The sequence below is a fragment of the Plasmodium relictum genome (genome assembly GCF_900005765.1).
Source record: "Plasmodium relictum strain SGS1 genome assembly, chromosome: 7".
Taxonomy (NCBI): Eukaryota; Apicomplexa; class Aconoidasida; order Haemosporida; family Plasmodiidae; genus Plasmodium; species Plasmodium relictum.
In genome coordinates this window covers 607,933-631,936 of record NC_041685.1, presented here as the reverse complement: position 1 = coordinate 631,936, position 24,004 = coordinate 607,933, and the positions used below count along the sequence as shown (strand labels likewise).

The 24,004-nt window shown below is 18.8% G+C and overlaps 6 protein-coding genes and 1 non-coding gene across 7 annotated transcripts; 3 read left to right on the top strand and 4 right to left on the bottom strand.

The window, feature by feature from the left end:
* Positions 1-173: 173 nt before the first annotated feature.
* Positions 174-2,012, bottom strand: RECQ1 (ATP-dependent DNA helicase Q1, putative; the record flags this gene model as incomplete). Its single annotated transcript, XM_028675855.1, has 1 exon — positions 174-2,012. One exon carries the CDS (start codon positions 2,010-2,012, stop codon positions 174-176), a length of 1,839 nt encoding a protein of 612 aa, XP_028532403.1.
* Positions 2,013-4,392: 2,380 nt separating this feature from the next.
* On the bottom strand, positions 4,393-5,079 carry PRELSG_0716000. Its single transcript, XR_003699260.1, has one exon.
* Positions 5,080-6,914: 1,835 nt separating this feature from the next.
* Positions 6,915-12,414, bottom strand: PRELSG_0715900 (conserved Plasmodium protein, unknown function; the record flags this gene model as incomplete). The annotated part of the gene is made up of 5 exons (XM_028675854.1): positions 6,915-7,367; positions 7,484-9,490; positions 9,630-9,728; positions 9,940-10,516; positions 10,832-12,414. 5 exons carry the CDS (start codon positions 12,412-12,414, stop codon positions 6,915-6,917), a joined length of 4,719 nt encoding a protein of 1,572 aa, XP_028532402.1.
* Positions 12,415-13,976: 1,562 nt separating this feature from the next.
* Positions 13,977-15,030, top strand: PRELSG_0715800 (eukaryotic translation initiation factor 3 subunit 5, putative; the record flags this gene model as incomplete). The annotated part of the gene is made up of 2 exons (XM_028675853.1): positions 13,977-14,234; positions 14,326-15,030. 2 exons carry the CDS (start codon positions 13,977-13,979, stop codon positions 15,028-15,030), a joined length of 963 nt encoding a protein of 320 aa, XP_028532401.1.
* Positions 15,031-16,024: 994 nt separating this feature from the next.
* Positions 16,025-17,809, top strand: PRELSG_0715700 (50S ribosomal protein L3, apicoplast, putative; the record flags this gene model as incomplete). Its single annotated transcript, XM_028675852.1, has 5 exons — positions 16,025-16,124; positions 16,226-16,287; positions 16,395-16,511; positions 16,618-16,988; positions 17,509-17,809. The coding sequence occupies 5 exons, from the start codon at positions 16,025-16,027 to the stop codon at positions 17,807-17,809; spliced, it is 951 nt and encodes a 316-aa protein (XP_028532400.1).
* Positions 17,810-17,847: 38 nt separating this feature from the next.
* PRELSG_0715600 (cytochrome b5-like heme/steroid binding protein, putative) lies at positions 17,848-19,063 on the bottom strand (the record flags this gene model as incomplete). The annotated part of the gene is made up of 6 exons (XM_028675851.1): positions 17,848-17,867; positions 18,151-18,255; positions 18,413-18,503; positions 18,721-18,806; positions 18,889-18,976; positions 19,055-19,063. The coding sequence occupies 6 exons, from the start codon at positions 19,061-19,063 to the stop codon at positions 17,848-17,850; spliced, it is 399 nt and encodes a 132-aa protein (XP_028532399.1).
* A 2,594-nt stretch (positions 19,064-21,657) lies between these two features.
* On the top strand, positions 21,658-22,845 carry GAP50 (glideosome-associated protein 50, putative; the record flags this gene model as incomplete). Its single annotated transcript, XM_028675850.1, has 1 exon — positions 21,658-22,845. One exon carries the CDS (start codon positions 21,658-21,660, stop codon positions 22,843-22,845), a length of 1,188 nt encoding a protein of 395 aa, XP_028532398.1.
* Between the last annotated feature and the right edge of the window lie 1,159 nt (positions 22,846-24,004).

The following is a 24,004-nucleotide window of genomic DNA, read 5'->3' as shown; positions in this document are numbered from 1 at the left end:
AAATACAGAAGATATCATAATTGAAATTATTTTATTTCTATTTTTTAAGCTATCGTACAAATCTTTGATTTCAAATAAAATGCACAAATTTATTTATTAAAAAAAAAAAAAAAATCATTTTTTAATAAAGTTGATAACTATATTTAAGGAATTTATAAATGATTATACTTTTTTTATAACTTCCTAGGGACTTTAAAAGATGATAATGTATGTTTCTTTTTTATATTTACACAATGGGGATTTGCATTATTTATATTTGTTAGATTCACTCTTGTTTCTTTTTTCTGATTTTTTTCCATCAATTCTTCTCTTCTCTCTAATTCTTTCATTACTTCAACTATTCCTTTATTTCTAATTTCCTTTGGGATTATTGATGAAGCACTTTGAAACGGAACACATCCCTTAATTTTTTTGTTACTTAATTTATAATAACATAATTCTTGATCAACTTCGGAATTTGAATCATCGCTTAATTTATGCTTTTTTTCATTAATATCTGAATACTTTTTTATATTATTATAACTGTTGTAATTATTGTGTGGTTCAAAATTCCAATTTTTCTGTTCATATAACTTCATTACTTCTTGAATTTTATTTTTAGATCCTTTTGTGTCGAAACAAAAGGAACAACAATAATTTTCATCATTTTTTATATTTTTATCTATATTATTCATAGTTTTTAAATTATTAAAAGAGTTATAATTTTCTCCAAAATGGCTTAGAATTTGGGATCTTATACATTTTTCATTTATGCACAAGTTATGAACACATTCCAAATTGTATATTTCTTTTTCAAATTTTTTTTCTATATTAATATCTAACATATCTAAATCTCCATAGCTTCTTTTTATTATGTATGCTAAATTTTCTAAATCTTCTTTTGAATAATACAAATAACAAAAAGATATATTTCCGTTTCTTCCAGATCTACCTGACTCTTGATAATAATTTTCTATAGATTTAGGTAAATTAAAGTGAATAATAAAAGAAACGTCTTTTCTATCTATTCCCATACCAAATGCTATTGTCGCTACTAAAATATTAACTTTACCATTTAACCATTTCTCCTGAGTCTTTTTTCTTGCATTGTTTGTTAAACCAGCATGATAACTTAAGGCTTGTAGTCCCTTTTCTCTTAAATATTTTGAAATTTCGTCGCATGTGCTTCTTTTAAAACAATATACAATTCCAATTTTGTCAGCATTTCTTTTTTCTTTAATAATGTCACAAACACTTTTTTTTTTTTCTATTTTTAATAAATCGCTGTATACAATAACATATTTTAAATTAGGTCTGTTAAATGAAGTTCTAATAATTCTAAGACTATTATTTTCTTCCTTATTTAAATTTAAATTAAGTATAATATCCTTTTCTACATATCTTGTAGCTGTAGCTGTACAACTATAAATTCTAACAAATGGGCACATATTTAGTAATTTATTTAAATTTCTATAACATTTTCTGAAATCACATCCCCATGTGCTAATACAATGGACTTCATCTATAGAGATTAGACTAATCCTTTGATTTAAATAAAGTTCTTTTAATAAAGAAATAAAATATTCGCTTGTAGCAGTCTCAGGAGTAATATATAATATTTTTATTTCATTTATATCATGATCTTTTAAAAGAGTTATTATTCTTTCATTTTCTTTTTTATTTAGTGAACTATTAATTGTTTCTGCCACAATGTTCTTTTTTTTTAAAGATTTTATTTGATCTTGAATTAAAGATATTAAAGGGCTTATAACAATACTTATACCTTCAATAATCAGTGGCATAATTTGATATATTAGCGATTTTCCTCCTCCTGTTGGCATTATGTTTAAAACATGTTGAAAATTTTTAATTGCATTTAAGCATTCCATTTGTTTTGGTTTAAATTCTGTAATGGAAAAGTAATCTTTTAATATACTAGTTGCTTTTTCTATATCTATTCTTGAATATTTATTTTTATATACATCCAGGAGGTTATTACATGATACATAGTTTTCATTTTCGCTGATTTCCATATTTATTTCTTTTGTAATGTTTGCATTGCTATTTAGTTCTTTTTAATTTTTTTATAATAAATAAAACTTTACATTGCTATATTTTTAAAAAATTTTCAAAACTCTATTATTTTATTTTCACGTAATATTTCAAAATTTTGACTCGAAAAAAAAAAAAATATATCTTTCATTATACACACAATTAAAGTTTATTTTTAAAATTGAAATGAAAAAAAAAAAAAAACAAATTATATCATATTTAACTATATATAAAAAAATAACGCTTACAGCACATCATATCTTATTAAAGAAAAATTAATTATAAAGTAAATCAACAAAAAAGACTAGTTTTGTAGCTTTTTCTTTTTTGCAAGTCAAAAAAAAAAAAAATTAGTAAAACTTGCATGATATTTTGAACATTATAAATTAGTAAGTGTAAATGTATATTCTTTGTAAAAATTTTAAAAGAAGTTCATTAAACAAAAAATAACTGATACTAAAATAATAGCTTTTTTTTTTTTTTTTTTTAAATTAATTACATTTATTTAATATACAACTTAAGTTTTAAGTAATTAATGATATAAAATTAAAAATGACTTTTATGTTATTAGACCTTTTTTACATAATAATAGAATTAATAATTTATCTTGAGAAAAGTATAAATTGATTCTATCTCCTGTTATTTAGCAAAAAGGACTTAAATATTTTTTTTGAGAAGTACTACTTATATGAATTGTTCTTGAAGTTCTAATTATTTAAACTGTATACAAAAAACTTCGAAATACCTCCATTTTATTTTAAAGATGAAATATGTGCTGTCAATAGAACAAAAAAAAAAAATAGAAAATTTATTTTCCTATCTAGTAAAAAGAAACATCACTTAATTTTTCAAAAATTCTTTAAAAAATATATTTCAAAGTTATTTTGGTTTAATACTTAAAGTATTAAAAAAGTTAAAAAAAAAAAAAGAATGTATGCAGCAAAATAAAATGTTAAAAAATAAAAAAACAGTAATAACAACAAGACTTAAAAAAAAAAATATATAGCATGTTATAATATTAAAAAGAAATTCTCCATATAAAAATAAGTACTTCCTAGAAATTAAATCAATAATGCAACCCTAAATTAATATTATTTCCTTGGTAAATGTGTTTTTATAAAAGTTTTACTTTAAAAAAAAATTAAAAAATTACAAAAAAAAAATTTATATCTTATTTTTTTAATTAATTTTACTTCATATAAAATCTTAATCATAATAAAAATTTCTTCCTCCCTTAAGATAGTAAATCCTTATGTAGCCTATAAAAAAAATGTATCTTTGATCATTGTCTAAAATAAAAAAGTATATTCTTATTTTCTATATTAAAGAAATAAATCCATATTTATTTTCTAGTGTAAATAATAAATAAAGAAAAATATCCCTATTTATTTTACAGTATAAATAAGGAAATATATCCCCTTATTTATTTTCTAGTATAAATAAAGAAATAAATCTTTATTTACTTTCTAGTATAAATAAAAAAATAAATCTTTATTTACTTTCTAGCATAAATAAAGAAATAAATCTTTATTTACTTTCTAGTATAAATAAAGAAATAAATCTTTATTTACTTTCTAGTATAAATAAAGAAATAAATCTTTATTTACTTTCTAGTATAAATAAAGAAATAAATCTTTATTTACTTTCTAGTATAAATAAAGAAATATATCTTTATTTATTTTCTAATATAAATAAAGAAATATATCCTTATTTATTTTCTAGTATAAATAAAGAAATATATCCCTATTTATTTTCTAGTTTAAATAAAGAAATATATCCCTATTTATTTTCTAGTATAAATAAAGAAATATATCCTTATTTATTTTCTAGTATAAATAAAGAAATATATCCTTATTTATTTTCTAGTATAAATAAAGAAATATATTCCTATTTATTTTCTAGTATAAATAAAGAAATATATCCTTATTTATTTTCTAGTATAAATAAAGAAATAAATCTTTATTTATTTTCTAGTATAAATAAAGAAATAAATCTTTATTTATTTTCTAGTATAAATAAAGAAATATATCCTTATATATATTTCATAATTAGAAATACATTAACTGCTACTAGACTATCATGGTAATAATCCTTTAAGCTTCATAAGGAAAAAGAAACGTTAAAGATTTATTTATTTTTAAGAATAAATAAATATTTTAACATCTTTTTCTTTATTAACCTGAAACCCATTTTTAAATGATGTGCATTTATTCTAAAGAAAAATTTTTTTTAGAACTTTTTTTAGGCAGAACGAATCTCGATAACTTTTTGGAATGAAAAAGCATCTTAGCCTTTTGTTCTCTATCGCATTCATGTATGGAATGAAACAACCTGTTATTGTATTCACGCAGAGTTAACTGCACCATGAAACTAAAACATTTTTTATTTTTACAGTAACTTTTTAATGTAACTTTTATAAAAAATGCCGATAGATTCCAGCCATCATAAAAAGAGAACTGTATTGAATAAATTAAATACAATTTTCTTTCTTACTTCGAAAAAATACATTATATATAATAATATATTAATTCTCCGTGTGTATTCTTTTTCATTAAATTTTTCTTATGTTTTTTTTTAACTTATTTATTCATATATTATTATGCATGAATAAATAAGTTAAAAAAAAACATGAGAAACTTATGAAAAAGATACAGCTCTATCTCCTGGCTGACTTGAGAGATAAAATAGCGCAACATTGGGTAGACTGATTGAAGTATATGGATCTTTCTGTAGTATTTGTAAAAAAAAAAAATACTAAAAAAAGTTAATTTTCCAGATTTTTTTTTTACATATGCAGAAAGAAAATGAGCTTAAATTGATAGCGCTGTTGCTAACTTCCGCCCTTTTCCAATATACGACCTCATGTTCGTGTTTAATTACTACAAAAAAATTAGAAGATCAAACCATATGCTATTGTTTTCTTTCCTCTAATTTTCTTATAATCGTAATTATTCAGGTACTTATGAGAAAAAAATCAGCTACTAAATGGGTTCAGGGTGAGAATCTCTTCCCATGCTTATTTAGGATTTCCATGATCATTTTTTCTTTTTTTTTTTTTTTTGTTGTATTCTAAAAAGAATACTTTTCCAAAAAAAAACTTAAGAAAAATAGAACTACATCCTAGTATAAAAACAAAAATCCCCAAAAAAAAAAATTTTGTAAAGAAAATCAAAGTAATGAAATGTAAAAAAAGGAAAAAAATTGTTTAAAGAATAAATTACACACAAAAGTAAAATTAAAATACTCAAAAACAATGATACATAAGATAAATTTTCATAATAAAATGACTTTTTTAAAAATAAAAAAAAGGAATGTAAAAAAGATATAATATTAAAAAAAAAAAAAAAATATATTTTTTAATTTTTAATTTTAAATTATTTTAATTTAATTTTTTTTTTTTTATATTTTTTTTTTTTTGGTTTTTCATGGGGCAAAAATTCGTAAAAAATTATCACTAATTGAGTATTTTTGCATGCATATATAAAAAAATATATATATATATATACATACATAAATATTTTAATTTTAATAATTACATTATGAGAATAATTTTTATTTTACTTTATTTTATATTTTTTTTTTTTATTAAAAAGAAGAAATAATATTTTATTTACGTATATGCATTTGCATACTTTTAATTTTTACTAATGTATACACATATATGATGCATTATGCCAATGTAATACTAATTTTTTTTAACAAAAAATTAAATTTTTCCTTTGATTATTCATATTAAAATATTAAATATGAAATATAGGTTCATTCTCCAAATCCCAAAAAAGAAAAAAAAATGCATAAATACATATTTTACATAATCTTTTTATTTTTAAATAGTATTCCATGTATGGTATCTTCTATTATTATAAAGATGTTCATACATTACTTATATAAATTTCCATCTTATAAGAGAAAAACTCAGTTATGTAAAACTCTGAGTAATAGATATGTATTTTTTTTTTTTTTTTATTTTAATAAACATATTCTTTAATTAATGATTAATTATAATATTAAAGAGGTTTTTTTTATAAAAAATAATCTTAAATTTTTTCTGTTTTGTTTAAAATTTTCAGAATTAAATTTATGTTTATGAATTCCGTAAATTTATAGAATATGATTAATGGGTATTAGTCCATTTACAATTTATCTAAAAAAATATATACTTATAGAAATATAGTATTATGCTCTTTAGTAAATGAAAAAAAAAAAAATTGTATGGTGATAATTAATTATCATAGTTTTAATATATTACCGGAATATTATTTTTATTATAAAAAGATAATACATTAAAAGTAATATGAATTATACTGTTCGAAAATATATCTCTTTGTTATCAAAAAAAAAGATAAGCTAAATAAAAATTTATATAACCAAATTTTTAGTTAGGAATATTGTAAAATTCCTTTTGAAAGTAAAAATATTCATGTATAGAAATATAAGACAATATTATATTTATTTATAATATAAATATGATAAAGTTTTTATTTAAAAACTTAACCTTTTTTTTATAATTTTTTAAATTAATAATAAATAAACATAGTAAAATAATTTATTTTATAAAATTTTAAACAAAATTATGAATTAAAAAGTTATTAAAAAATGTTTTATTCTCTTTTTAATACATTTATCATAAAGTAAAATAATTTAAAAAAAATAGAATAAAATACTAATTTAAATCTAAGTCAAATTGTTATCACAAAAATTGAATGAAAAATTAACATTAAATTATTTTATTTTTTATTTTTTTTTCCAGAAAATATATTATCCTTCAAAAAATAAGATTCCAACCTTTATTCCCTTTAAAATTAATAGTTTATTTTATTTTCATACTAATTTTATTACTTTTTTTTTTTCTTCTTTCTTTTTTCCTTTTATTCTGTAATAACTTAAAATGTTTTTGTTCTTTCATTTTGGAAAAACTTTATTTTGATAAACAAATATAAAAAATATAAAAGTAATAGAAGAGTAACAACAATTAAAATTATAAAATTAAAACATGCAATAATTGATATGTCATTAAACATATCAACCTCTAAAACTTTTACAAAGAGACTTGGTATGTATTTTATTAAATTTTGATAAAGATATGAAATAGTCTCATTTTTAGAAAAGGATACTACGTATTCTATATATGTAAAGCGAGCAAAATATGAATAGAATCCATTATTTAAAGCAGAAGTAGAATCAGTTAATTGATTTAAAAAATTATTAAATACTTCAATTGGTGTTGGTTCATTAGGATCAATTCTCTGATATATTATTATAGTCACTTTTATTCCATTTTTCATCTTTTTTATAGGTTTAACATAAATTCTTGATTTTAAATCAGGTTCTATAATCTAATAAAAAAGAAAAAAAAAGAATCATAATGGAATTTTTAAATTACTTCAATTACTATATGATAATTTATTCTAAAACTATATATATGAATATTAATTTTTTCTTTTTTATTTACATAATTAACAGAGGCTTTAATATATTCAGACATAGATCCAAAAACATTAGTATAAAATTTTTCTTTTTTCGATGCATTATCTTCATCATTTGAAGATTCATTTTCAAAGTTATTAAAAACAAACAAACCTATTTCTATTCCTTTTAAAGGATGCAAGCAAGTTTTTAATACCCTAACATATGGAAAAGGACATAAACATATATATCTGTTTTTTGCAAGTACACAATACCCTGGACTCTCACAGGTATCATCGTGTAGCATACATTCATTATTTTTTTCGCATAAAGAACTCATAGGATTCCTTGAATATCCATCAATGCATACACATTTACCATCTATGCATTCTTCATTTTCATAGCAAAATTTTTTGCTTTGTTCACAATAAGGATACAGGCATTTATTATTAGTCTTCTTTGATAATATGCTACAAAAACATAAAACTCTTCCATTAATTTCAAAGGCATGGTTTTCAGTGCACTGAATTTTTTCATTATACTTTTTTGTTATGGTATTATATGTTACGTATTTTTTATCAAACTGCTTAATAAAAGCACCAGAAATAGTAATATGATAATTTTTTTTTACTTCATCATAATCTTGAAATCTATAAGAAATAATATTAATTGGAGTATATGGATTCCCTAATATAAAATACTCATTCAATATTCCTTCCTTTATGTCATATTCATTATTTTTTGAGTAGTCTAATATATCTATCCTTTTGCTTAAAGGCAAAATTAATAACAAATTTCTTTTACTAACATTAACCATCGTTCCACTTATTTTAGCAGTAACTACTAAGTTACTTATTTTGTCTCTAACTGATATAAAATGAGCAAATGCATAATTTATACATATTTTTGCACTTTTTTTATAGAAATTTCTATTTTTAAGCATATTATTTAAAATTAATGGTATATCATATTCGTCACAATGTTCATAGGGCTTTATAAAAATAAGAGGACTAACCACATAAAAAATTAAATCAGGTGAAGAAGACAATAAATATAAATATGTTAATATTATTCTGGACTTATGAAATAAACATAAATTCTCTTTTTCAAAATTTATATCCTTACAAATATTTATCATTTTTTCATGTTGAAAATGTTTTGTTTTATATGATATATCCAAAGGATCATTAAAAAAATTATAATTTAACATTTTTTCATATAATTCATGATTTCTTTTTTTCATTTTTTCCATGAAGTTATACCTTAACTGTAAATATTCACTTACAACAAAATCACTTTTAGGTTGATTTATCATATTTTTATCACACAAGCATGTATCATTTTTTACATGAAAATAATTAATTAGGTTATCATTATTATTTAAATTGCTACTCTCATTATATGTTTTTAACATGTTTAATTTATAATTTTTTAAATTATTCAAATTATAAATTTTTAAAGAATAAGTAATCATGTTGGAGAAGTAATATTTTTCATATAAATCATATTTATTAAATAAAAGTATACATTCAGGCTCATATTGTTCAAAAGCATAAAGCTTACCATTCCAGAAAGTGTAATATTTTGTTATATTATAAGCATAATTTTTTATAAATATGTTTTTAAAAATTCTGTATACATAAATTCTCTTCAGTTTTTCATCCAACTCTCCTACTATAAAAACAACTGATGCCATAAATGTAACCAGAATTATTCCTAAAGTATATTCATTGGTTGATCTTATTGTCATATGAAAATCACCAAAATATTTTTTTTCAAATTTTTTCAAAAATATAGAAGAAAAATCATTAATATTGCATTTACGTGGGCATCCATATTTTAAATAAATATTATCATCATCATAAATATCATAATTAAATTTGGTATCTATTTCTAAACTTTTATTTTGCTCTATTTCATTTTTTCTTAAACACAAAGTACCAAGTTTATCTCCAGATAGATAAGCTAATATTATGGCATGATGAACATTTAAATGACGTAATTCATAAATAAGTTGTATATAAATAGAATTTTCTTTATCTAGACAAAACATCTTAATAAAAAAAAAATAAAATAAATAAATAAATTTATTTGTATAAATATATTTTTTTTTGTAGTTATTGTAATTTATTTAATTTTTAAATGTATGTGAGTATATATATAATAATTATTAATTTTTTCTTTTTTTTTACATCATTTCCAAAATAAAGAATAATTATAAGATATTTAATCAAATTCTTGTCTTCATTGAAAGGAATCAAATTATTCATTTCATCAAGTACTAATTTAACCTATATTATGATATGTAAAGAAATATAAAATATAAAATGAAATATTTTTAATTAGTCTTTTTATTTTATAAAAACATTAAAAAGAAAAAATAACCAATAAAAATATCAAAAAAAAAATGTTTATTATAAAATTAGGAACAAAAGCAAAATATAATGAAAATTAAAAGTCTTATATATATTTTATATAATCTATAGAAATTTTTTTTTTTACTAATTCTATTAAAATTTTTTGACTTTCTTTGAATAAATCATTCAGATCTGTATACTCATAAAAATATTCATGTAAATCTAGAAAATTAATTAAAAAGCTATACAATTGAAAGTTATAACAATTAAAACTATACAACATATCATAATGTGATCTTAAAATTACAATTTTTAGCAACTTTGAAATATGCCTACCTCCGCAGTCAAATAATGCCTTGAATAATTTTGACAGAATATTTTGAAATTTTACATAATTATCAGATGGTATTATAAATACCTCATATACATCCATTCTTTGTATTTTCTTTTTATCGGTTAAATTAGTAATTTCTTTTTTTGTAATTTTTTTAAAAAAAGTTTTATGGTTTATCAATTCCTCATTTGTAAAATTACTAATCATATTTAGAAGAATTGCTTCAAAATTTATATTTTTATGTAAACTATAATTTTTTAATGGATTATATCTTGCAAATATTACATATTTAAAAATATTATGACTTAAGCATAGTAGATATATATTAGAGATCATCTTGTTTTCTATGGTTATGACATCATACTTTTTATTAGAATAAGTAATACTCCTATTTTATAAAAAGAAAAAATAGCTTTTTGAAAATAATAATTTGTATTGATAAATATATAATATATATATATATTTTAAAGGATTATGGCATATTAATAAATAAAATAAGAAATTATAATATATATATATACAAATGTAATAATTCATAACTAAAATATGTAATTTAAATAATATATATATATATATATATATATATATATATATATATATATGTTATTTAAAATGGTATCGATAATTAAAAAAATAAAATTAGAAAAAAATCTTTAAATATTGCTTTCTTTAAAATATTTTTTCTTTTTCTTTTTATTATTACTTTTTAAAGTATTTAAAAATTTTATTCATAGTTTTGACATATAATATCTTATTTCTCCTAATCCACCCGATTATATTATCCTTTAAAAAAAAATGTGTAAACTCTGAAAAGTATGAATGAGAAATTAAGAAAAAAAAAGGAACACTTAATTTCATAGGATCACCAAAACCTCTAATATCATCAATTAGAAATAGATGCATTTCGTTATTATAATATAAAGCTTTTATCAGAAATACTATGTTGTCTGCATTTGTTGACATATATTCATTTTTTATTTCTTTGTACTTTGCAATTATATTATGATTCTTTATGTATGCATTTGAAGGATCATCACTCAAAATATTAGAACAAAAATTTAATTTATTTAAAAACTTGATCTCATAGTTAGCTATTAAAATAAATACATTATTATTCTGCAAATATTCTTTGTTATTTAAATCTAAAGTAATAGATATAAAATCATTTACTTTTCTCTTTTTGTAGATTTTATCAAATGAAAAATATCTAAATTCATCATATGTTCCGCTGTAGTTATTTAGGTGAGATAGTATTTTTAAATTAGTAAATGAGCTAGCAAAGATAATATTTGACCAAATTTTTTTTTTATTTATATCTTCTTTTAAAAAATTGCAGTCCTTACTGTCTAAAATGAGATTTTTTAATTTTTCTAAATCAAAAATATTTTTATTATCGAATAATGTAAGATCTTTTTTATCATAATTACTTTCTTTTGCTTTTAAATGCATGAAAAAATCATCTACCATTTTTTCATTAAAGGAATTTCTATTTTGAAAATTTATACTTTCAATACTTGTATTATAGGGCTTACTTTTTCGTATTTCATCATAGGTATAATGTATCCTATTTTCTTTTAAAAAATTTTGCAATATTAAATTTTCATCACTATAGAGTAAATTTGTTTCTTCCAAATTAGTATTCCTTTGTGAATTTGATTCTTCATAGACCCATTTTTTTTTTTTATTTTCATTATTATTTTTTAACATTTCATTGTGTTTTGAGATTACAATATCACCGTTCTTGAACCCTTTATTATTGGATACTTCATATAATGTGCTTCTACTTTTATCTAAATTATAATTAATATCAATAATATTTTTATAATAGTTTTTATATTCAGTTTCACTGGAATTTTTATAAATAAATGTATATCCATATATGCTTAGTAAATTCATTTCATCAAGAAAAAAACAACTTATACATGATCCGATAGCTAAATTTGGTGTTATGTTTGTTTTAATAAAAGATTCTTTACTTTTTTTATAGGATAAATAAAAATCTTCATCAAATTTAAATGTAGAATTAAAAGAAAATGTAAAGGTATTTTGAGGATCACATTGACTATCATGTTCATAATATATTAAATTATTATATTCTTTTTTTACACATATTACCCTGTTATTTTTTTCAGATGTGTTAACAAGGTATTCATATTTTTTATCATATGATATAGATACACTAGAATTATTAGATTGCAATTCTATTTTATCTATAGAGTTATAATTATTATAATTATTTACTAATGTTATTTCAATTAATAAAATAATAAAAATTATAACTGTCATTCTTATGCATTTAATAAAAACTTTTCATGTTGAAGGGGTTATGTATTCTATATTTTTTTTAATAGAAAAAAAAAAAAAAATAAATAAAAACCAATAGATCACCAAAGAAAAAAACTACATGGCATTTTATTTTTATTTAAAAAAAAAAAAGTAAATAAATATATTAAAATTACTAATGTAATTAAATTTTTTTTCTATAATTATTTCCATATTTTTAATTAGTTCTATATTTAAAAAAAAAAAAAATAAAATAAAAATAACTGAATTTGTATTTTAATCATTAATTTAAATACATTATAAACTATATTTATTATATTAAATCATTATATTAAGATTTTATTTTATTTTATTTTTTTTTTTCATTTGTACGTTTTTTTTTTTTTTTTTAAGAAATAGACAGATATAATCATAAGAAGAAAGGAACAGAGAATTAGAATAAAGATTTTTTTATTATTATTTTCTAAATTAATTTTTTAAAGGAAAAACTATATTGTAAAAAATATATACTACTAAAGAAATAATAAAATGATAATAATAATAAAAACTGATGAATTAAAAACTTCATTATATGGATTTCCATATTTAAATATTTAGAAAATAAGCTTAATAATATACATAGAAAAATAGAATATATTTAAAAGAAAATACTAAAACGACTGTTTCAATTATTTTATTTTTTATTTTACATACTTAAAAATTAATTCTATAAATAAAAAGATGTTTTAATAATAAGAAAAACACTATATATATTTTTTTCTTTTGAATTATACAAATTTAAAATTGAATTTTTATTTGAACTTTTTTTAACATTTATATTTGCTTTTAAATTTATTTGTATTTATTTTTATAATTATATATATATATATATATATATATATATATATATATATATATATATATATATATTATTGATACATGTGTTTTTTTTATATATTTTATTGTTCATATATAAATATATATATTTTACATATTCATGAATAAACTTTGCAATGGAGGAGGTGAAGTTTTTTCTATACTGTAACTTTAAAAAAAAAAATTTAGTGTACCTTTAATTCAGCAATTCCTTTTTTATAATAAAAAACTAAATAAAAGAATTTTCTTTTAACATTGATATAATGTTTCAAAAAATATAATAAATTTTTTTTTAAATTATCACAAATTTTAGTTGATGCTTATTAATACATTGAAAAAATTTTATCAGATTAAATTTTTTTTTTTTTTTCTTTTAATTAGTTTTACTAAGTATATTTATATACATAAGCAAAATTGTAAATATATAATTTTTTTTTATTTTTTACAATTTTTTTATTTTTAATGATTTCTTAATTTTTTTAAAGTTATGTTTATAATAAAAATATGATTTTGTAAAATACATAATTATGTAATTTTTTTTTTTTTTTTAATATTGTAAAACATAATTTTTTTTTATATATAAATATTTATTGTATAATAATATTATTCTTTTTTTATATAATTAATTAAAAGAAAAATTGTTAGTATATAAAGTATTACTATTAAATATATATATATATATATATTTTGAACGAAAAGGAGAAAAAAAAATGAGTGTGAATCGTTATAATTTTAAAACATTAAGTGGTTTATTTAAGGATAAAGTACCACAGCATTTTGATATATTACCACATACGAGTATTAAATGTGTTATTCATCCTTCTGTTATTTTTACCATCTTAGATGCATATATAAGAAGAGATGAAGATCAAACTCATGTTATTGGAACCTTAATGGGATCAATTATTGATACTAATTTAATTGAAATTTCAGATTGTTTTGTTGATAAACATTCATTAAATGAAGGGGTATATATAAATTACATAAATATAACATATTTTTATAAAATATATAGCATATATATATATATAAATTATAATTGAATATAATTTTTTTTAGGGTTTTTTACAAATTATTAAAGATCATCATGAAACTATGTATGAATTAAAACAAAAAATTCGTCCAAGAGATCAAGTAGTTGGATGGTTTTGTTCGGGTTCTGAATTGTCAGAATTATCATGTGCTGTACATGGATGGTTCAAAGAACATAATTCAATTTCAAAATTTTATCCTCATTCACCGTTAAATGAACCAATTCACTTATTAGTTGATGCAGCATTAGAAAGTGGTTTTTTAAATATTAAAGCTTTTGTACAACTACCTATCTCCTTAGTTAAAGAATACTTTGTTCATTTCCATGAGATTCAAATAGAATTATTACCTTGTAATGTAGAAAGGGCTGAAGTTTTACAATATAAAGATAAATTAACGTTAAGCAAAGACAAAGATAATAATAATATTGCTAATAATTCTGAAAATGCTATAAGTGATATGAACGAAATTTCATTAAAAAAGTTATTAATTATGTTAAAACAATGTAAATCATATGTTCAGGATGTTGTAGACAAAAAAAAAAAAGGAAATTTAAGTGTTGGTAGATATTTACATAAAGTTTTATCAAATGATACGTTCTTATCATTAGAAAAATTTGATTCATTAAATGAAAATATTTTACAAGATAATTTAATGATTTCTTATTTATCTAATCTAGCTAATTTGCAATTTTTAATTGCTGAAAAGTTAAATGCTTCATCATTACAGTAAAAAAAAAAATTATGAATATGTTAAATCATCTATAAAAAAAACCTTTTTTTTTAAATTAAAATATAAATTATAAATTAATTTTTTTAAATTCATAATTTTTTTTTTTCTATGATTTTATTTTTTTTTAAATAAATCATTTTAATATTTCTTTTTTTTTTTTTTTTCTTTGATTTTACACAAAGATATATTTTTTTTATTTAAACATAAATTATTATTTCTTTTTATATTTTTCATTTAATAAGTTAGAAATTAATGTAACAAAAGCTTTAATTACTTTTTTTTTTATAAGCAAAAATAAACTCATTTTGACTTAATTATATATTTCTTTGTCTCATTTTTGTTTTTCTTCAAAAATCTTTTCATGCTCTTTTATATAAATATAAAATTTTAACTTATTTTATCTTATTTATTATGAAATTTTGTTAAGGGAGAGGGGGGAACAAATTAAGTATATAGGAAATTTTAACTTATTTCTCAATATTTTTTTTAATGGTAAAGTCAAATTTCAAAAAAAAAAAATATATTTCATCGAAATTATATATCTTTGTAATGAACATGTAAATAAAAGCGTTAAAAGAATTACAAAAAACAAAAATATTTTTCTTTTATAAATATTTAATTCTACTTTTTTTTTTAATAAAACTTTTCTATTTTAAACTATTTCAAAAATTATATATTTTTATTTATTATTATTTTCTTAAATTAGAAGCATTAAAATATGTATGCGCAAAATTAATGCATTGTGATATTTTGTAATATAAGTTATTATGAATCTATGAGATATTGAAATTTTTTTTTTTTTTTTTTTAAATTATACATTTAATTGTTTGTAATTTTCTAGTTTTTAATTTATTAGGTATATATTTTATCTTATTTGAATAAAAAAAAAAAAAAAAATGCTTACGCCATGAAAAAATCTATACTCATAAATTCTTTATAGATATACTATAATATATAGCTATATAATAAATTTATGTAGAAATGAAAATATATAATGCATTGGCACTTTATAAACGTAATTTTTATTTTTTCCACATTTTTTCAATGCTCATATAACTATAAAATTTTAAGTAATTTTAACTGCTCGGAAAAAAGTAATAACCTTGTTTTTACAAATAGTTTTTCTTTTTTTTTTTGTTATTTTATACTGTTTTAGTTATTTAAAGTGAATTTTTTTTTTTTTTTAAATTTATAGATTTTTTTGATAAAAATGGAAATTATCTAAGGTATTACAATGGGATAAATAAAGAAAAAAACGTAATAGAAATTATTTTTTTTTATTTAAAAAATGAAGATACCTTTTCTTCTTTTTAATTTTTTTAAAAAATATAAGATAATTATGTATATTTTCATAATAATTACAGATTAAAAGTAGAAGAAGCTTTCAATTTAATATGATAAAAAAAGTAGTTATTGCAAGAGATCCATTTGATCCTCAAGAACATTTAAAGGATATTCCATATAAGGATGAATTAGACAGAGTAAGAAAAAAAAACATATATGTTCTATTACTATTTAAATGAATTAATTAATAAATATATATTATATGAATAAATTATTGTATAAATAAAATTCATTATAACTTAGATACAAATAAGAGGGAAAAAAATAGAGATGCGTTCAATATTTTCACCTAATGGCCAATTAATGCCTGCTACTCTAATTGAAATAATGCCAAATGTTATATATAGATTTTTGGATTTTGGAAAAGCGGCTATAGCATATGGTAAACCATTGGATGAAAGTAGATGGATTTTGAAACCCGAATTAGGTCAGATCTCAAAAGTTGGTTGTAATTTTAAAAATACTTGCAGCTTAATATTAACTCCTCCTCAAAACTTTGTCCTTGGACAAATAATTGACGTTTCGTATTTATATAATTACAAATATGTAAATGTTAGAGGATTGACAAAAGGAAAAGGATTTTGTGGAGTTATTAAAAGATGGGGATTTCATAGGTAATATATATGTTACATATTAGAAAATTATTAAATTAAATTTTTATTATCATATAGTAATTAATACAATATAAAAAAATATATATATATAAAAGCATAAAAAAAATTGTTTTATCCAAAAAAAATAATATAAAAACTTAAATTTTAAATATATATATCATCTTAACAAATTATACAATATTAATATAAATTTATAATAATAATGAAATATTTAAATTGATGTAAATATTTTAATTTATGATTTATACTAATTATATAATATTTTGATGTATGTAAATTCTTTAATTTATATTAATAATGCAATATTTTAATATATACAAATGCTTTATACTAATAATGTTATATTTATCCATATATGAGTACTTTAATTAATAAAAAATAATATAAATTTTTAAATAATTAAAAAAAATTATAACTTATTTTATATTTTAATAAATAAATGCATAATTATAAATAACAATAGCGAAGTATTCTGATAAAGATAAAAATATTGTTCACTTTTATATTTTTTTTTTTTTAGAGGTCCAATGACTCATGGAAGTTCTCATCATCGTAAACCAGGATCAATTGGAGCATCTACTCATATTGGAAGAGTTTTAAAAGGTAAAAAAATGCCAGGAAAAGATGGAAATAAATTTAGGACTATGATTAATTTAAAATTATTAGGTTTGAATTTAGAGAGGAATGAAATATTAGTAAGTGGTTGTATTCCTGGTAATAGAAACTCTTATGTAACAGTAACTGCTACAAAAGACAACAAAGTTTCAAAATATAAATACATACTTGATTTATTATATGAACAAGAAAAAAATGTAAATTAATATTACCATATTTTTTATGCTTATATATATATGCTTTATTATTTATCCTTGACGTATCCTAAAAAGTTAAAATAATAATACACATTATATTGAAATTAGTGTAAATCTAAATTAAAATGTAATACAATATATTGAATAGAAGAAGTAACATGAATCATTTCTATGTTGGTTTTATTCTTTTAAAGAAGGAAAATTAATTTTTTAATGCATAAATTTATTATAATTAAGATAAATAAAAGCAATTATATTTTAATAATAAAATAATTTTTTTTAGTAATATACTATATTTTTTTTTTCCTTTTTTTTTTTTTTTTTGTTATAAATTAAACAAAATTTTATACCAATAAATGTATGTTTTAAAATTTCCTCAACATTAACCCATGGATGAAATTTTAGAACAAATTCAGTAATGTCCTTACCTGATTCATTTAGCAAAATCTTTTTTCCTATAATAAAAATTGTAAATTATTACATAAGAAAAAAAAAATGAATGAGTTATATAATTTCATTTATGTTTTTAAATTAATCTATTTTATATAAAATGAAATATATTATTAAATAAAATTTTTCTATTTTACGTGGTTTAAATGTTATATTATTTACCTCCAGGATGATGTTTCAGATATAAAGTTATATCATATACCTTATTTTTATATATTATCCATGCATCATCTTCTTTATTATGTTCTGCTACCTGTGAAGTAGGTATATAAAAATAAGAAAACAGTTGAAAAAAAGATATATTTTAAATATAATAGAAAAATTAATATATACTGCATATAAAAAAAAGTAATATTATAGAAAAAATATACATAATAAAATGAATTTATTCTAAATATTCTATAATATTTTATATTAAAAAAAAAAATTAAGTTAAACTCTTTACAATAAAATTTATATATTAAATATACCTCTTCTTTTGTTAAATATCTTATTTTTTTGTTATATTTATATTTAAGACTTTCTGATAAGGTCATATATAACATTTGATTTGCTCCTGAAATAATTATGAACATTAATCAAAATGAAACTAGAAAGAATTAAAAATTAAAAAATAGCAAAAAAAAATAATATATTACCATATGGAGTTTTTGGTTTTACATTTAATAATTTATCATTTTTTGCCACCACATTTATAGGCTTAATTTTGTTTTCCTCTTTTTTTTCCTAGTTTAAGATAGATATACATATATAGAGAAAGATAAATACTTTAAAAAATACAGTATGCATATTTTGTTTTCTTACTTCAGGCATTTTAGCTTGCTATAGAAAAAATATTTGAATAAACAATTTTCTTTTTGAATAAAATAATATTTTCAATACATTAACCTCTATATTTTGTAAGTTCTATTATTTAAAAAATTCATAACTTTTTTATGAAAAAATTTCTACTAAAGATAGATGTACAATTGTTGTTATATATCTTCAATGAATCAACATATATATATATATTTATGTATACTTGTATGTGCAATTCAGTGCCTGAATGACGTAATTGATGCATCCTTTAATTTGCATTTTTTTTTTTTTTTTTTTTTTCAGTCATTAATTATAAAATTATGTTATTTTTACATTCTTTTACCAGTTTATAATTTTTCAAACCTCTGCATACTTTTAATGTAAAAAGTATATTAAAAAAAAAAGAATATGCTATATTTTTAATATATTTTTTTCATGTATCTCACTTTAAAATATAAAATATTTAAAAGTTTTAATTATTGCAATGAATATTCCTCAATTTTAATTTTTTAATGAAGATCTATATTTTTAAAGGAAATCATTGCATTCTTTTTTCATATGAAAAGTTAGAATTCTTTTTAAAATATATATTCTTTTTTAAAATCCAATAGATGTTCAAATCAAATGTGATTTAGTACAGCATTGTATAATTGCATTTATCAAAATTATATTATTTTTATGGAGAGTAATTTACAAGTAATTTCATTTTGAAACCCCACCAGGACTATATGAATTAAATATTATTAAAAGAATTTATTAAATTTCAATAAAATGTAAACACTTGTAATTATTAAATAATTTTACTGTATTTTATATACAAAGAAATATTTAATGGTATATGAAATAATAATGAGGATAACACTTAAAAGTGAAAGGTTATAAAAGGAGACAATAAAGTTCTCTTTACATTTCATTAAACTTACTAATTTGTGTATACTTTTTGAAAAACTTTATTAAAATTTATATAAAGAAATATCCCTTAAAAGTGAAAAATAATATCTTCATTATTAATAAGAAACTTAAATAATATTAAAATTGGCGCTTTAAAATTAATTATTAAGAAATATATACAAAAGAAAATAAAATGCCGTTTAAATAGAATTTTAAGTATTGCTAGTAAAATTTTAAATTACACTTATATATATTAATATGTGGTTTCTTTTATTTTTTTTTTTTATTTTTCTTTTACTGATTTTCTATATAAATTAAAAGTATTTTTTCATTTGTAAATAACATGTATAAAAAAGAAAATGTAAAAATCATAATCGAAATTATACATTAGGATTTATATTAGTTAATAAAAAACAATTTAGAAGTCTCATTTTGAATATAAAAAAAAAAAAATATATATTTATAAATTTATATAAATATATATATATATATATGTTCAAATTTTCCTTTATTGTTCCTAATTTATACAAATTTTAAAGAAAAAATTAATATATTTTTTTTGTCTATATTTAGAAAATGTAAAATTACAAAAACACTATAAAAAATTTACATTGTTTCTTATCTTTTAGTTATTTTATCTTACAAATACAAGGAATTTTTAATTTTATTATTTATTTTTATTTTTAATTTTCTGTCGATATTTTATAGTGTTTTTTATACTAAATTTATAGTATTCATTATAGTGCACTATAATTCCCTTTAAGCGTAATTTTTTTTTTTCCTTACTATTTTATTCTTTGAAATTGTGGAGTAAAAATATTTTTTAAAATATAGTAAATGAAAAAAAAAAATCTTTTGAAAAAAAAATAAAGCAAAGCAGTAAGAATAAAAATAAAAAAATCTCTAATAGATTCTTTTTTTTTTTATTTTATATTAATTTTCTGCGAGATAATGTAAACTTTTATAATGGAATTATTCCAAAATAATTCATATCTTTATCAGCGTAAGCATTATATATAATATTTCTTATTAATCACATATATAAAATAGAAAATTTTTGTGCGTTTGGGGCATTTATGTGTGTGAAGTAAATTATTAAAAAAAATTAATAAGGAAAATTAGATTAATTGATAAATATATTCAATAAAAATATTTAAATAATATAAAAAACATATATATATTATATATATATAATTACTTGTATATATACATAATATATGTATACATATTATGTATATATTACTTGTATATATGTATATATATATATATTATATTTAAAAAAAAAAAAAAAAAAATAGTGTTGCAATTGAATTCATATTTATTAATAATATATTGTTATTTTTACTATATTTGTTATTAATTTTTTTTTTTTTCTATTTTGTGTGTACAATTTCGTTTACTTGAAATATGCATTTTTTTTTTTGAATGCTAAAAATTAGTGTGAACGGGAATTTATTGTTCCATATATTAATATTAGGTTATTTCTTGATAAATACACTATCATAAATTAAAAAAAATAATTTCCACATTTTAATTATTTTATTTTATTTTATTTTATTTTATTTATTTATTTATTTATTTATTTATTTATTTTATTTTATTTTATTTTACTTTTTTTTTTTGGTATAATTAATACATAAAATATTTCTTTATAATATCATCATATATATTTATTTTATTTTTTTTATATTTTTTTTTTTATTTTTAATTCACAAAATATGAATGTTTGTAAAACAGTGTTCAATGTTTTTTTTGTCTTGTTCTTTATAACCATTTACCAAATACAATGTCAATTACGTTTTGCATCCTTGGGTGATTGGGGAAAAGAATCAAAATCTCAATTATTAAATGCAAAATATCTAAAACAATATATTAAAAATGAACGAGTAACATTTATAGTAAGCCCAGGTTCTAATTTTTTAGATGGTGTAAAAGGATTAAATGATCCTGCATGGAAAAGTTTATATGAAGACGTATATGCAGAAGAAAATGGAAGTATGTATATGCCCTTCTTTACAGTATTAGGATCACGTGACTGGGCAGGTAATTATAACTCCGAAGTATTAAAAGGACAAGGGATATATGTAGAAAAAGACGGACAAACCACTATTGAAAAAGAAGAAGATGCAACTGAATATCCTAAATGGATTATCCCAAATTATTGGTATCACTACTTTACACATTTTACTGTTTCAACAGGCCCATCAATAGTTAAAACTGGTCATAAAGATATGGCTTCAGCTTTTATTTTTATTGATACATGGATCTTATCAGCAAATTTTCCTTATAAAAATATTCACGAAAGAGCATGGGATGATCTGAAATCTCAATTATCTGTAGCAAAAAAAATTGCTGATTTCATAATTGTAATAGGCGATCAGCCAATTTATTCTTCTGGATCATCAAGAGGAAATTCCTATTTAGCATATTACTTATTACCATTATTAAAAGATGCTCAAGTAGATTTATATATTGCTGGTCATGACAATAATATGGAAGTGATAGAGGATGATGATATTGCACACATAACATGTGGATCAGGTGCTGTGGCAAGTGGAAAACCAGCTATTAAATCATCTAATTCTGTCTTTTTTAGTAATGATATAGGTTTTTGTTTACATGAATTAACTAACAATGGCATTGTTACAAAATTTATTAGTAGTAAAAAAGGTGATGTTATTTATACACATAAAACTAATTTAAAAACAAAAAGAGGTCTTGATAAATTAAATTCTTTACAATATGTTTCCTCTTTACCAAAGGTTGAATTAATAGATATTCCTGCAAGTGGCCCTATGGGAAATAAAGATACCTTTGTTAAAATTGTTGGTACTGTTGGTTTACTTATAGGTTCATTAATTATTTTTATTGGTGCATCATCATTTCTATCAAAAAATATGAAATGATTTTAATTCTTTATTTTATTTTATTTTATTTTTTTGAAAAATTTTGTGAATGAATATATTTTATAAACATTAAAGCATTACATAATTTATAATTTTTTTTTATATTTAAATTATATATGAATTCAAGATAATTGTATATATATATATAGAGAGAGAGTTTTGAAGTAAACAGATACACAAATAAAATACATTTATATATTTAAGGTTATTAATAGTTTAAATAAAACATTTCTTCAGATTTATTAAAGTTGGTGTATATATATATATTTTTTTTATGTATTACTTGTTTTTATTTTAGTATAATTTTTATAAAAAAAAAAATTATTGTATTTATTTTATTTTTTAGTTTTTTTTTTTTTTTTTTTAAATATTTAGAACTACAATGAAAAAAATGTAAAAATTTTTATTTTTTTATTTTTTTTTTAATCATAAAATGAAAATGCCAAAAAGTATACATACATTTTTATATTTTTTATAATTATGCAATTATATAAATATACATAAATTTAAATATTCAAAATGCTGTTAAATGCTTATAATGTGTTACAACTGAAGCAAGATTAAAATGCAAAAAAAATTTCTATTTTTAAATAATAGAAATATTTTTAGAATTTTAATATATGAAGATATCTTTTTCTTCAAAAGTAAAGGGTTACATTAAAAAAAAAATAACTAATAATAACAAATTTCTTAAAAGTGTTTATAGTTCTATTAATAATAAGGTATATTTGACTTAAAGTCACAACGCATAAACAAAACATCTTATCAATGCTTCCGAATACTTAATTCTTCTATGTAAATTTTACACATTTGCATTTCTCGTTTATTTTCTATTTTAATAAGTTTATTTATTATATATAATCAGACTAAAGGTATTTAAATGAATAATATATTTTTAAACAAGCAGTTTATAATTATATAATAAAAATAATTAAAGTTAACTTTACAGTGGATCAAAAAGTACAAATACACTCTAAGTATTTTTTTTACTAAAAAGGAAAGATTAATTAAATATGAAATTTTAATTTAAAAAGAAAAATTATCAATTTAATAATTTTATTTATAAAAAGGAAAGCACTTGTTATCTATGTTTATATGAAATAAAAGTAGACACTGTGAAAGTGCTTATTAGATTTGTAATAATTTTAGAAGTATTATT